Source organism: Phyllostomus hastatus, unplaced genomic scaffold, assembly GCF_019186645.2.
Source record: "Phyllostomus hastatus isolate PE091 unplaced genomic scaffold, TTU_PhHast_1.1 phas_contig_64, whole genome shotgun sequence".
NCBI lineage: Eukaryota > Metazoa > Chordata > Mammalia > Chiroptera > Phyllostomidae > Phyllostomus > Phyllostomus hastatus.
The window spans coordinates 2,871,866-2,885,585 of record NW_025333928.1 but is presented as its reverse complement, the minus strand read 5'-3'; the positions used below and the strand labels follow the sequence as shown (position 1 = coordinate 2,885,585).

Sequence of the window (13,720 nt, the reverse complement as noted above, 5' to 3'; positions counted from 1 at the left end):
TTAGTTGATTTCTCAAAAGAAACCTTATATTCAAGAAGGGGCTGGAAAGAAATATTCAAAGTCATGGAAGGCAAGGACATATATCCAAGATTACTCTATCCAACAAAGCTCTCATTTAGAATGGAAGGGCAGCTAAAGTGCTTCATAAGGTCAAGTTAAAGGAGTTTATCATCACCAAACCCTTATTACATGAAATATTAAAGGGACTTATCTAAGAAAAAGAAGAAGATAAAAAACATGAACAACAAAATGACTACAAACTCAAAACAATCAACAACTGAACCTAAAAAATAACAAAGAGAAAAACTAAGCAAACAACTAGAACAGGAACAGAATCACAGAAATGGAGGGTTATTGGTAGGGAGGGGGAGAAGGAAGAGTGGGAGAAAAGGTAAAAGGAATTAGAAGCATGAATTGTAGGTGCAAAATAGATGGGGGAGGTTAAGAATAGTATAGGAAATGCTGAAACCAAAGAACTTATATGTACAACCCATGTACATGAACTAAGTTGGGGGGGCATAATACGGGTGGGAGGGGGGTGTAGAATGGAGGGAAGAAAAGTGGAGAAAAAAATTGGGACAACTGTAATAGCATAATCAGTAAAATATATTTTAAAAGGTCACCTTAAAATATTTAACAAAGGAGGCAAGAACATATGATTCAGTAAAAACAGAGTATTCAATAAATGGTGTTGGGAAAATTGTACTGGTACATGCAAAAATAATGAAAACAGATTACAAACTTATACCATACATAAGAATAAGTGATTCTGTATGACTAAAGAAAATGTCAGCAAAATGAAAAAGGAACCAACAGCATGGGAAAATACATTTGCAAATGATACTTCAAACAAGGGTTTGATCTCCAAAATATATAAAGAACTCACACAACTCCACTCCAGGAAAACAAACAACCCAATTATAAAGTGGGCAAAAGACCTGAACAGACACTTCTCCAAGGAGGACATACAAAGGATCCAGAGACATATGAAATGATGCTCAACATCAGTAGCCATCAGAGAGATGCAAATTAAAACTACAATAAGATATCATTTCACTCCAGTCAGAATGGCCATCATAATCAAATCAAAGAACAACAAGTGCTGGTGATGTTGTGGAGGAAAGGGAACCCCAGTATACTGATGGTGGGAATGCAGACTGGTGTAGTCCCTGTGGAAAATAGTATGGGACTTCATCAGAAAATTAAAAATGGAACTGCCTTTTGACCTGGCAATTCCATGGCTAGGATTATACCCTAAGAATCCTGAAACGCCAATTCAAAAGAACCGGTGCACCCCAATATTCATAGCAGCACAATTTATGTGTTTACAATATATATGCAGGCTATATAATTGATTAAGTTTAACAACCAGTACAGATTTCTGGGAGCTTGGAGACTTAACTGATGCTCCTCCAGGCCTGGTGCTGGTAAAAGCCAACCTTGGTGTGTAGCCTGGTTCTTTCTGCACACAAACAGGCCCAGCAGATGGAGCCACATGTGGTGGATTGCTAATAACTTCAAACAAGCTGCCCCAGGCCAGTCACAAACAGCATCTGATGAAGACCTACACCAGAGTCTTTGCAGATCTACCTAAGACATAGAAATAAATACAAAGAACCAGCTAAAGTGGGAAGACAAAGAAACAGATTCCAAATGAAAGAACAAGAGAATTCTCCAGAAGAAGAACTAGATGAAATTGGGGTACGCAATTTATTGAATAGCCTATTTAGAGCAATGATTACAAGGATACTCAATAGCATGAAAAAAAGGCATAGAAACCATAAAAAATGACCAGTCAGAAATAAAGCAATATCTGAAAGAAACAATACATTGGAAGGAATGAACAGTAGGTTAGATGAAGCAAAGGAATGACTTAGTGATTTGGAAGACAAAGTAGACTAAAGCACCCAAGCAGAGCAGAAAAATAATTTGCAAAAGGAGGAGAGCTTAAGAAACATTGTGGACAACATGAAGCAAAACAACATCTACATCATAGAAATACCAGAAGGAGAAGAAAGTGAGCAAGGGATCAAGTGCCTATTTGAAGAAATAATGACCAAAAATTTCCCCATTTTGGTGAAAGAAAAAATACACACAAGTCCAGGACCTCAGAGAGTGCCTAGCAAGTTGGACCCAAAGAGGCCTACATTGAAACACATAGTAGTTAAAATGACAATGCTTAAAGACAAGAAGACCACCATAAAAGCTGCAAGAGAAAAGCAGGTAATATACTGGAGCACCAATTAGACTGTCATCTGATTTCTCAACAGAAACATATCAAGCCAGAAGTGAGTGGTATGAAATATTCAATGTGATGAAAAGCAAGGACCTACAACCAAGGTCACTTTACCCAGCAAGGTTATCATTTAAAATTGAAGGAGAAATAAGGAGCTTCCCAGACAAGAAAGAACTAAAGGAGTTTGTTAACACCAGATCAGTACTGAAACAAATGTTAAAGGGCTTGCTTTAAGAAGAAGAAAGAGAGAATAAAAAACAGTGGAAAATAGCCCAACAATAAAATGGCACTAATTATGTATATATCAATAATCACCTTAAATGTAAATGGCTTAAATACTCCAACCAAAACAAATAGGGTAGCCTATTGAATAAGAAAACAAGACCTATCAATATAATATATTAAGAAAGATAAAAGAAGAAAAGGTATATACGTGTGTGTGTGTTTGTGTGTGTGTGTGTGTGTGTGTGTATGCCACCTCCAAGAGATCCACCTTAGATCGAAAGATACACACAGAATAAAAGTAAAGGGATGGAAAAAGTTATTTTACACAAATGCAAAGGAAGAAAAAGCTGAGGTAGCAATACTTATATCTAACAAATTAGACTTTAAAACCAAGGCTATAGTAAGACACAAAGGACACTACATAATGATAAAGGGAACAATCCAACAAGAGGATATAACCCTAGTAAACATTTATGCAACTATCATAGGGGCACCTAAATATGTAAAGGAAACCTTGATGGACATAAAGGGAGAGGTCGACAGCACTGCAATCAGAGACAGGGATTTTAACACCCCATTGACTTCAATGGATAGATATTTCAGACAGAAAATCAACAAGGAGACAGAGGCCTAAAGCGACACACTATATAATTTAAAAAATCGCTGACTCACCATAAAGTAGAAATAAAGGTGTTCTGATAGTGTCAAGTCATTAAACAACAAGTCATGCTGTGGGCAGAAGCCCATGTTTTTTCGAATATCAATTATATTCTTTGAGATGGCATATCCATTAATGTAGACCTCTCCTCTGGTTGGAAGGTAGAGACCTACAAGTAAACAGAAAACATGACAGAAGCTGAGATTTGGTAACAGAACATGATAAGACATTGCAAATTAGCAAGCATCTCAAACATCTGAGTGGCATAATTAGCTATATTTTAATTTTGTTTTCTTTTCTTTTTGCTAATATATACTAATTTATTATAATCAATAAGGGAAATATTGGTAGTAAAAACATTTAAACATTTTGCTATCTTCCAATATATTTCCATTAAATCATCCAGTTAACTATATTTTTGAACCATACTGGGTACTAAGTAGATGTTATGAAAAACATAACTATCTAGAATATAAAACTTTTGGTCCTTAAGAAATTTAAATATTAATAACAAGCTGTCCAGATTTTGTGAGAAAACTACTTGGTAATATGTAAAAAAGAAATCGTATAATCAATTAGACTCTATAAATCATTTATTTTATTTTAAAGATATATTCTTAAAAATTGAGATATAGTTGACATATAATACTATATTACTTTCAGGTATAAAAACAATGATCACATATATATATATATACTGTTTTTTAGAAATTTTATTTATTTTTAGACAGAGGGGAAGAGAGGGAGAAAAAGAGAGAAACACCAAAGTGAGAGAGAAACATCGATTAGTTTCCTCGTGTAGGTGACCCATCTGGGGATTGAATCTGCAACCCAAGCATGTGCCCTCACTGGGAATAGAACTAGAAAACTGTACTTTGCAGTACAATGCCCAACCAACAGAGCCACATTGGTCAGGAGAGATATAGAAACATATTGTTAAGTGATCACCACAGTAAGTGTAGTTTACATTCATTACCATATATAGTTACAAATTATTTTTTATTGTTCAAGAACGGTTCTCTCCATTCCCCCCCCCCCACCACTCCCACCTCCACCCTTGATCCTACCCCCTTTTGGAGTTGACCATGTGTCCCTTATCGACCTTTCCCCTATTTTTCCCCATTATCCCTCTCCCCACCTCCCCTTGGTTAGTTTGTTCTTTATTTCATTGTCTCTGGTTATATTTTGCTTGCTTGTTTCTTTTGTTCATTACAATCAACCTATAGGTGAGATTATATGGTATTTGTCCTTCAATTCCTGGCTTATATCACTTATCATAATGCTCTCCAGTTCCACCCACGCAGTTGCAAAGGGTAGAAACTCCCTTCTTCTTTCTGCTGTGTAGTATTCCATTGTGTAAATGTACCACTGTTTTTTACCCACTCATCTACTGATGGGTACTTAGGCTGTTTTCAGATTTGGGCAATTACAAGTAACTATGAGTATAGGGGTGCATATATACTTGCAAATTGGTATTTCAGGATTCTTTTTAAAATTGTTGTTCAAGTACAGTTTTCTATATTTTCCATCAATCACTCCCCCAACCCAAGCCATCTGACCTCCCTCCCCTGACCTCATCTCCTTGGTTTTGTCCATGTGTCCTTTATAGTTGTTCCTGAAAATAGTTCCCCCATTTCCCTCCATAATACCCTCCCCACCTCCCCTCTAATTACTGTTAGTTTGTTCTTAATTTCATTGTCTCTGGTTATATTTTGCTTGCTTTTTTCTTTTATTATGTTCCAGTTAAAGGTAAGATCATATGATATTTGTTCTTCAGTGCCTGGATTATTCCACTTAGCATAATGCTCTACAGTTCCATCCATACTGTCCCAGAGGGTAGGAGCTCCTTTTTCTCAGATGTATAGAATTCCATTGTGTAAATGTACTATAGTTTTTTGATTCATTCATTTACTGATGGGCACTTAGAATGTTTCCGGCTATTGTAAATAGTGCCGCTATGAACATTGGGGTGCATAGGTCTTTTGGATTGGTGTTTCAGGGTTCTTAGGATATAATCCCAGCCCTGAAATTGCTGGGTCAAAAGGCAGTACAATTTTTAGTTTTCTGAATAAATTCCATACTGTTTCCCACAGTGTTTGAACCAGTCTGCAATCCCACCAACAGTGCACTAGGGTTCCCTTTTCTCCACATCCTCTCTAAAACTTTTTAAAAGTTTTTAAAACTTTTTAAAACTTTTTAAAACTTTTTTTTTAAAACTTGTTTCTTGATTTGTTTATGATGGCCATTCTCACCAGTGTGAAGTGGTACCTCATTGTGCTTTCAATTTGCATCTCTCTGATGGCTAGTGATGCTGGCATATTTTTTTTTTCTCAGCCATCAGTTTTGTTATAGCAGCTTAAATTAATTGGGATTTAGTTTCTTTTCCTTTTTAATGTAAATTTTATTTTAATTATTGTTAAAGACCATTTTCTATGTTTTACTCCCATCCCAGCTCAACCACCCAGCCCTCCCCACCTCCTTCCCATTTCCACCCACCCCTGGTTTTTGTCCATGTGTCCTTTATACTTGTTCCTGTAAGCCCTTCCCCTTTTCCCCTAAAATTCCCCTGAAATTCCTTCCCCTCTCCCCTCTAAACACTGTCAGCCTGTTTTCTATTTCAGTGTCTTTGGTTATATTTTGCTTGTTTCTTTGTTTTGTTGATTAGGTTCCTGTTAAAGGTGAGATCATATGGTATTTGTCTGTCATCACCTGGCTTATTTCACTTAGTATAATGCTCTCCAGTTCCATCCATGCTGTTGCAAAGGGTAGGAGCTCCTTTCTTTCTCCCACATAGAACTCCATTGTGTAAATATACCATAGTCTTTTGATCCATTCATTTACTGTTGGGTACCTAGGTTGCTTCCAACACTTGGCTATTGTAAATTGTGCTGCTATGAACATTGGGGTGCATAGGTTCTTTTGGATTGGTGTTTCAGGGTTCTTAGGATATAATCCCAGCAGTGGAATTGCTGCGTCAAAAGGCAGTTCCATTTTTAGTTTTCTGAGGAAGTTCCATACTGTTTTCCATAGTGGTTGTACTAGTGTGCAATCCCACCAACAGTGTACTAGGGTCCCTTTTTCTCCACAACCTCTCCAACACCTGTTTGTTGCTTTGTTTATGATGGCCATTCTGACTGGTGTGAAGTGGTATCTCATTGTGGTTTTAATTTGCATCTCTCTGATGGCTAGTGATGATGAGCATCTTTTCATGTGTCTCTGGATTCTTTGTATGTCCTCCTTGGAGAAGTGTCTGTTCAGGTCTTTTGCCCATTTTTTAATTGGGTTGCTTGTCTTAGAATAGAGTCATGTGAGTCCTTTATGTATTTTGGAATTTAAACCCATGTTTGAGGTCTTATTGGCAAATATGTTTTCCCATATGGTTGGTTCTCTTTTCATTTTAATAGTTTTCTTTAGTCGTGCAGAAAATTTTCATTTTGATGAGGTCCCACTTGTTTATTCTTTCCTTTACACCCCTTGCTCTAGGGGACATATCTGGGAAAATACTGCTGTGTGAAATATCTGAGATTTTCCCACCTATATTCTCCTCTAGACTTTAATGGTGTCATGACTTGTATTTAAATCTTTTATCCACGTTGAATTTATTTTTGTGTATGCTGTAAGTTGGTGGTAAAGTTTCATTTTTTGCATGTAGTGGTCCAGCTCTTCCAACAACATTTGTTGAAGAGGCTATTTTTACTCCATTTTGTGCTGCTGCCCCCTTTGTCAAAAATTAACTGACCACAGAGACTTGGGTTTATTGGTGGGCTTTCTGTTCTGTTCCATTGACCCAGGTGTCTGTTCTTATGCCAGTACCAGGCTGTTTTGACTACAGTGGCCTTGTAACACATTTTGGTATCAGTTATTGTGATCCCTACTAGTTTGCTCTTTTTTTCTCAAAATTGCCGCAGCTATTCAGGGTTGTTTATAGTTCATATAAATTTTTGAAGTATTTCTTCTATGTCTGTGAAATATGCCTTTGGTACTTTAATATATATTGCATTGAATCTATCAATTACTTTGGGTGGTATGGACATTGCGATGATAAATCTTCTGATCCATCAACATGGTATACATTTCCATTTGTTTGAGTCTTCTTTGATTTCTTTCTTCAGTGTTGTGTAGTTTTCTGAATACAGGTCTTTCACCTCCTTGGTTAGGTTTATTCCTAGGTATTTTATTTTTTTTTTGTTACTAAATCAAATGGGATTTTTTTCCTGATACCTGCTTCTGATGTTTCATTGCTGGCATACAAAGTTGTTGGTATGCAGAAATGCCTTTGATTTCTGGATATTGACTTTGTATCCCACTGTTTTGCTTAATTTACTTATTAGGTCGAGAAGTTTTTTGTTGGAGTGTATAGGATTTTCTATGCATATTATCATGTCATCTGCAACCAATGACAGTTTTGCTTCCTTCTTTCTAATTTGGATGCCTTTTATTACTTTTTCTTGTATGACTTCTGTGGTTATGACTTGTAATACATTTTGAATGGGAGTGGTAAAAGCAGACATCATTTTCATGTTCCTGATTTGGTGGGTAAGACTTTCGTTTTTGTCCATCGAGTATTATCTTGGAGGTGGGTCTCTCATATGTGGCCTTTATTACATTGAGGACTGCTCCCTCTATTTCCATTTTGCCTAGTGTTTTTAATCATAAATGGGTGCTGTATCTTATCAAAAGCTTTTCCCACATGTACTGATATGGTCATGTGCTTTTTGTCTTTCCTTTTGTTTATGTGATGTATTGATTATTGATTTGCAAATATTGTATCATCCTTGCATCCCTGGGATGAGCACCACTTGATGATGGTGTATGATCTTTTTAATATATTGCTGAATGTGGTTTGCCAATATTTGGTTGAGGATTTTAGCGGCTATATTCATCAGTGATATTGGCCTATAGTTGTCTTTCTTTGTTGTGTCAGTATTTGATATTAGAATTAGGATGATGCTGGCTTCATAAAGGGTTTGGGAGTCTTCCATCTTCTTGGATTTTCTGGAATATTCTGTGGAAAGGTTTAGCTCCTCCTTAAATGCTCCGTAAAATTCTCCTGTGAAATCATTCAGTCCAGGGCTTTTGCGTACTGGGACTTTTTTTGATTACTGTTTCAATTTCATCTGCTGTTATTGGCCTGTTCAGGCTTTCTGCTTATTCATTCAGTTTTCGAATACTGTATTTTTCTAGAAATTTGTCTATTTCACATAGGTTGTCAATTTTCAGCTTTCCCAATTCCCCTCCTCCACCCTGCACCACCCATTCCTCCAGCATTCCCCCCTTCTTATTTCACGTCAGTGAGTTTTACATATAAGTTCCTTTTCCTATTTTGACCTCTCCCCATCTTTTTAATGCCTACCAATTATGCTTCTACTTCCCTGTAACTTTTTTCTCCCTATCCCTTCCTTCCCCTTCCCACTGAAAACCCTCCATGTGATGTTCATTTCTCCTATTCTGTCCCTGTTCTAGCTGTTTTAGTTTTTTTTTTGTTTTTCTTCTCTCTTTTTTTAGGTTCATTTTTTGATAGGTGTGAGTTTGTTATCATTTTACTGTTCATATTTTTGATCTTTTTCTTAGATAAGTCCCTTTAACATTTCATACAATAATGGCTTGGTGGTGATGAACAACTTTAACTTGACTTTATCAGGGAAGCACTTTATCTGCCCTTCCATTCTAAACGATAGCTTTGCTTGATAGAGTATTAGTATTCTTGGATGTAGGTCCTTGCCTTTCATGACTTCAAATAATTCTTTCCAGCCCCTTCTTGCCGGCAAGGAATTTTTTTTCCCTAGAAATCAACTGATAGTCTTATGGGCACTCTTTTGTAGGTAACTCTTCCTTCTTGCTGCTTTTGAGATTCTCTCTTTGCCTTTAATATTGGGTAACTTAATGATGATGTGCCTTGGTGTGTTTGTCTTTGGGTCCAACTTCTTTGGGACTCTCTGGGCTTCCTGAAAGTCTACTTCCTTCACCAGATTGGGAAAGTTTTCCTTCATTATTTGTTCAAATAAGTTTTCAATTTTTTGCTGTTGTTTTCTTTCTGGCAACTATTGAATTCGGATATTGGAATGTTTCAGGTTGTTCCAGGTTGAGTCCTAAGTCTCTCTTCATTTTTTTGAATTCTTCTTTCATTATGTTCTGGTTGGATGTTTATTACATCCTTTTGTTCTAAATCATTGATTTGAGTCCTGGTTTCCTTCCAGTTACTGTTGGTTCCCTGAATATTTTGCTTTATTTCATTTTGGGTATCTTTCATTTTTCAACCAAGATCAGTCAGTTCTGTGAGCATTTCGGTTACCAGGGCTTTAAATTCTCCATCAGATAGGTTGGCTATCTCCTCATCGCTTAGCTCTCTTTCTGAAGTCTTTCTCTGTTCTTTCATTTTGGCCCTATTTCTTCCTTTGGGGCATTTGTGAAGTTGTGAGGGGGTGAGACTTTAGGTATTCACCTGGGCAGGGTAACCCTCCTTGTTGTGCTGTGGTGCTGCTAGTGTGGGAGGGGCCAGAGAGGAAACAATACAGCTTGCCTGCTCATCTCTAGCCCACTTGCCAACGAACTCTCATGTGAGACTGAGAGTTTCTCCCATGTGGCTACCATGTAGTCCACAGACACCTCTGAGTCTCAGTTTCCCCTTAATGCAGCCCTGCCCTCATAGACTGTGAACTTGCTTTAGCCAGCCTGCCCCCACAGCTCACCACATCGCTGGGGTTCTCTCAATCCACCACCTTACAGGTCTGTTTGTTCCAGTTGATTGTTTCTTTAATTCCATGGTTGTCAGAGTTCCATGCAGTTTGGTTTCCAGACACTTCTGTTTTTTTTTTTTTTATTGATTTTATATTGGTTGTTATCCTCCTTTTGGTTGTGCGAGGAAGTGAAGGGTTTCTACCTATGCTCCCATCTTGGCTGGAAGTCACACTATCAGTTTTTTCCTATTCAGTATGATGTTGACTGTGAGTTTGACATATGGCCTTTTATATCTTGAAGGATGATCCAAGTATTCCCACTTTGCTGAGAGTTTTAATTATAGATCTGATTTTATTGAATGCTATTTCTGCAACTGTTGAAATGATCATGTGATTTTTATGTTCTAGATTGTTTATGGGATCCATATTAATTTATTTGCAAATGCTGTCCTGGACTTGCATCCCCAGCATAAATCCCACTTGATTATGGTGTATGATCTTTTCACTGGATTGCTGAATCCAGTTTCCTAATATTTTGTTGAGGATTTCAGTATCTATATTCATGAGGGATAGTGGCCTATTATTTTTTTTTCTTTGTTGTGTCTTTACCTGCTTTTGGAATTAGGATAATACTGGCCTCACAAAAAGAGCTTGAAGTCTTCCCTATTTAAAATTTTTTGGAATTGTTTGGGGATAGGTGTTAATTTTTCTTTGAATGCTTGGTAAAATTTACCTGTGAAGCCATGCAGTATAGAACCTATATTTGTTAGGATGTTTTTGATTATTGCTTAATTTTCACTAGTTGTAATATATCTACTTAGATTCCCTGATTATTTCTGATTTAGTTTTGAAAGACTTTATTTTTCTAGGACTTTTTCCATTTTCCTAGGTTGTCCAATTTATTGGCATATGGTTGTTCATACTATTTTCTGACAATTCCTTGTATTTCTGTGATACCAGTTATTGCTTCTCCTCTTCCATTTCTGATTTTATCTATTTGGATCTGTTATTTTCTTGATGTCAATCTTGAAAGGTGTGTCAATCTTGTTTATCTTTTCAAAGAGTCAGCTCTTGGTTGCATTGACCTTTTGCCTTGTTCTTTTAGTCTCTATGTCAATTATTTCTATTCTGATATTTATTATTTCCTTTCTTGTAATTCCTCTGGGCTTAATTTGTTGTTGTTTTAAGTGTAGGGTTAGTTTGTTCATTTGATATTTCTCCTGCTTCTTGTGGTATAAACCTCTCACAGGACTGCTTTTAGCGTGTCCCATAGATTTTGGGTTAGATTTTGCTGTTGGGGGTGGTGCCCACAAGCCTGTACAAGGGAGGCAGGTACTTCTTCCCCTTCTTGGGGTACCATGGACTGAACTCACAGGGGAGATTGGATTTGCCTCCCATGTAGCCACATAGCTCAGCTCTTGCCTGCCTGATTCTTGGTCAGATCTTCCCTAGGAGACAGTTTGAAAAACCCAGATATGCATGTCTCTGTGGTTTTCTTGCACCACCTAACTTAGGCAGATTGGGACAAAAGTCCTAGCCCTGTGTGGCACTCTGATCTCTCTGTGCAGCTGAACTCAGTGGGATGGGGCTCGGGCTCAGCTTTGTGTGGCTCTGAACTCAGCAATACAAAGCTAAGCTAAGTGATTCAATAGGTGAGGGAGGGGCACTGGTTGTGTTCTTGAGGTAAGGGAGACTGGTTCTATTTTCCAAGCTATACAGTTTAGTCACTCTCTGGGTATCTGGGAAGAACTTCCCCAGAGAAAAGAGGGCTCCTTAAAGTCACTGGGGGTGTAGCCAGCAGACCCCTCTGCAGACACTAGTATGGCAGTATGGCCTTGCTAGCAGTTAGTCCAGACCATGCACTCCCCAGGATAGTGCTGTAACAGTATGAGCACTCATCCTTGAGGGGTTGTGGACTGAGTCTCTCAGGTGAACTGAATCTGCACTGATTTTCACTGCCAGATGCTACATGGGCTCTTCCTTCCATCTCTGTTCCCCTGAGTTGGGAATCCCTGTATGAGGTTTAGACTCCATGCTCCTAGGGGGAGGGAGTTTTGAAGTGATATCTCTCTGGCTTCTCAGCTGCCACTGCACCCGAGTGTGAGGACTATCACTTTCCACAACTCCTCTCTTCTTACTGGTCTGTTTGTGATTTCTTCTGTAAATCCTTGTTTATTATAATTCAATTCAGCTAGTCTTCAGTTTTTTGTTTTTGTTTTTCTTAGAACAATCCAAACCTTATTTCTCCTGCTTTTTAGGGCATAAAACTTTGACAAGTACACACACACACACACTTTGGAAACTTTCCTGTCACTATTTTTTCAAACAGCATTTCTATCCCTTACTCTTTTTCTTCTCCTTTTGGTATTCCTAAGATCAAATGTTGTTGCATTTCATGTTGTCTTTCGGTCCCCTTAAGCTATCCTCATAATTTTTAGTCTTTTTTCATGCAGCTACTCTACCTGGTTATTTCTTTCTACTTTGTCTTCTACCTCACTAATTTGGTCCTCTGTTTCATCCAATATGCTTGTAATTCCTTCTAGTGTGTTTATTTTAGAAATTGTATTCCCCTTTTCTTCCTGGTTCTTGTTTATAGTTTCTGTTTCCTTTTTCATATTATTGTAGTGCTCACCCAGTTTGTTGTAGTTGTGAGTTCCTTGAGCATCCTTATATTTTTTTGAATTCTATATCTGATAGTTTGCTTGTCAGTATTTCATTTAGCTCTTTCACTGGAGAGTCTTCTATTCCTTTCAATTTCAGGTTCTTTCTTTGCCTTCCTATTTTAGGTGAATCTTCATTTGTTTGTGAGATTCCTGATGTTCTGCTTTGCTAGCTGTCTTCGTATGGTGAACTTTTATGGTGCAAGTTCTATGGGACTCAGTGGTGTGATCTCTTTGATTTCCTCATCTGGGTGCTCTAGAATTGACCTTTTTTCCCGTTTGAGTGGGCTTTCTTGTTATACTTGGGTTTTACTGGTTGGTGGCTTCTTTGTTGCTGGATTCTCTCCTCTAGGGGGTTTACTGGTATGCAGAAGTCCCACCTTGTCTTGTATGTGATCTGGGACAGGGCAAAGGTGGAGTGGATTATGACAGCAGGAGAGTATTCTATGGGATTTAAAGTATCAACAAGTAGAGAACAGATAGGAGATCCTCTGGAGAAGTACATCAATAACCATGGTATTTTACCAAACAAGTTAATTGTTTTAAAAAGTAAAAAAGAGATAAGACTCTTGTTAGAGGGATAACAGAATGTGAGCTGACTTCAGAAAGCAGAGTGCTTATGCTAGGTTAGATGGTGATATATAGTGAGAGTAAGGGATAGAAATTTGGGGTAGTGTGCAAGAGAATGAAGTTAACCACAATAGTAATAAAGCTCAGGGAGGTAGTGGACCAAGACCAGGGAAGGATGCTGTGTGGGATTTGGAACAACAATAATAAGACAAGAAATATATGATTTGAATAAAAAGAATAAAAAGTAAAAGACCAAGAGTAGTGTGTGTATAGGAAAATGAGCGAAGTGAAAGAAGAGAAATTGAAATGCAACATGAAAGGGAGAACAAAGAAAACCAGCTAAACAGTGAAATAAAACAATAAAAAAAAGAAAACTACACAGAAGGAAAAGAAATAAATAAGAAAGTAAAAGAATAAAAAATAACAAAAAATACAAAATAAAAGTAAAAGTAAAAAATAAAATGCAAGTTTGTAGGATGGTGAAGTGAATTTTGTCTCAGTTCTTGGCATTAGCCTAGATTTCTCTCTAGCTCTGTCTTTGATTCTTTTACAGCTCCAGGACTTATTGTCTTACATTGGAAGAAAAAAGGGGGAAAAAGCCTCCTGATGACTCTAAACCCACCAAGCGGTTCTGCTGGTCTTTCTGGATGCTGTAGGCAGAAGAGGCCTGGGCTCCATTTTTTTTTCCTTTCTT

At 37.5% G+C, this 13,720-nt stretch overlaps 1 protein-coding gene across 1 annotated transcript in view; it reads right to left on the bottom strand.

Annotated features, from left to right (window-relative positions):
- LOC123825428 (phospholipid-transporting ATPase ABCA3-like) overlaps nt 1-13,720 on the bottom strand; it is a 137,546-nt gene that overhangs the window by 54,974 nt on the left and 68,852 nt on the right. Inside the window, 1 exon segment of the mRNA XM_045848812.1 lies at nt 3,134-3,262. Coding sequence (XP_045704768.1) covers nt 3,134-3,262 — 129 coding nt within the window.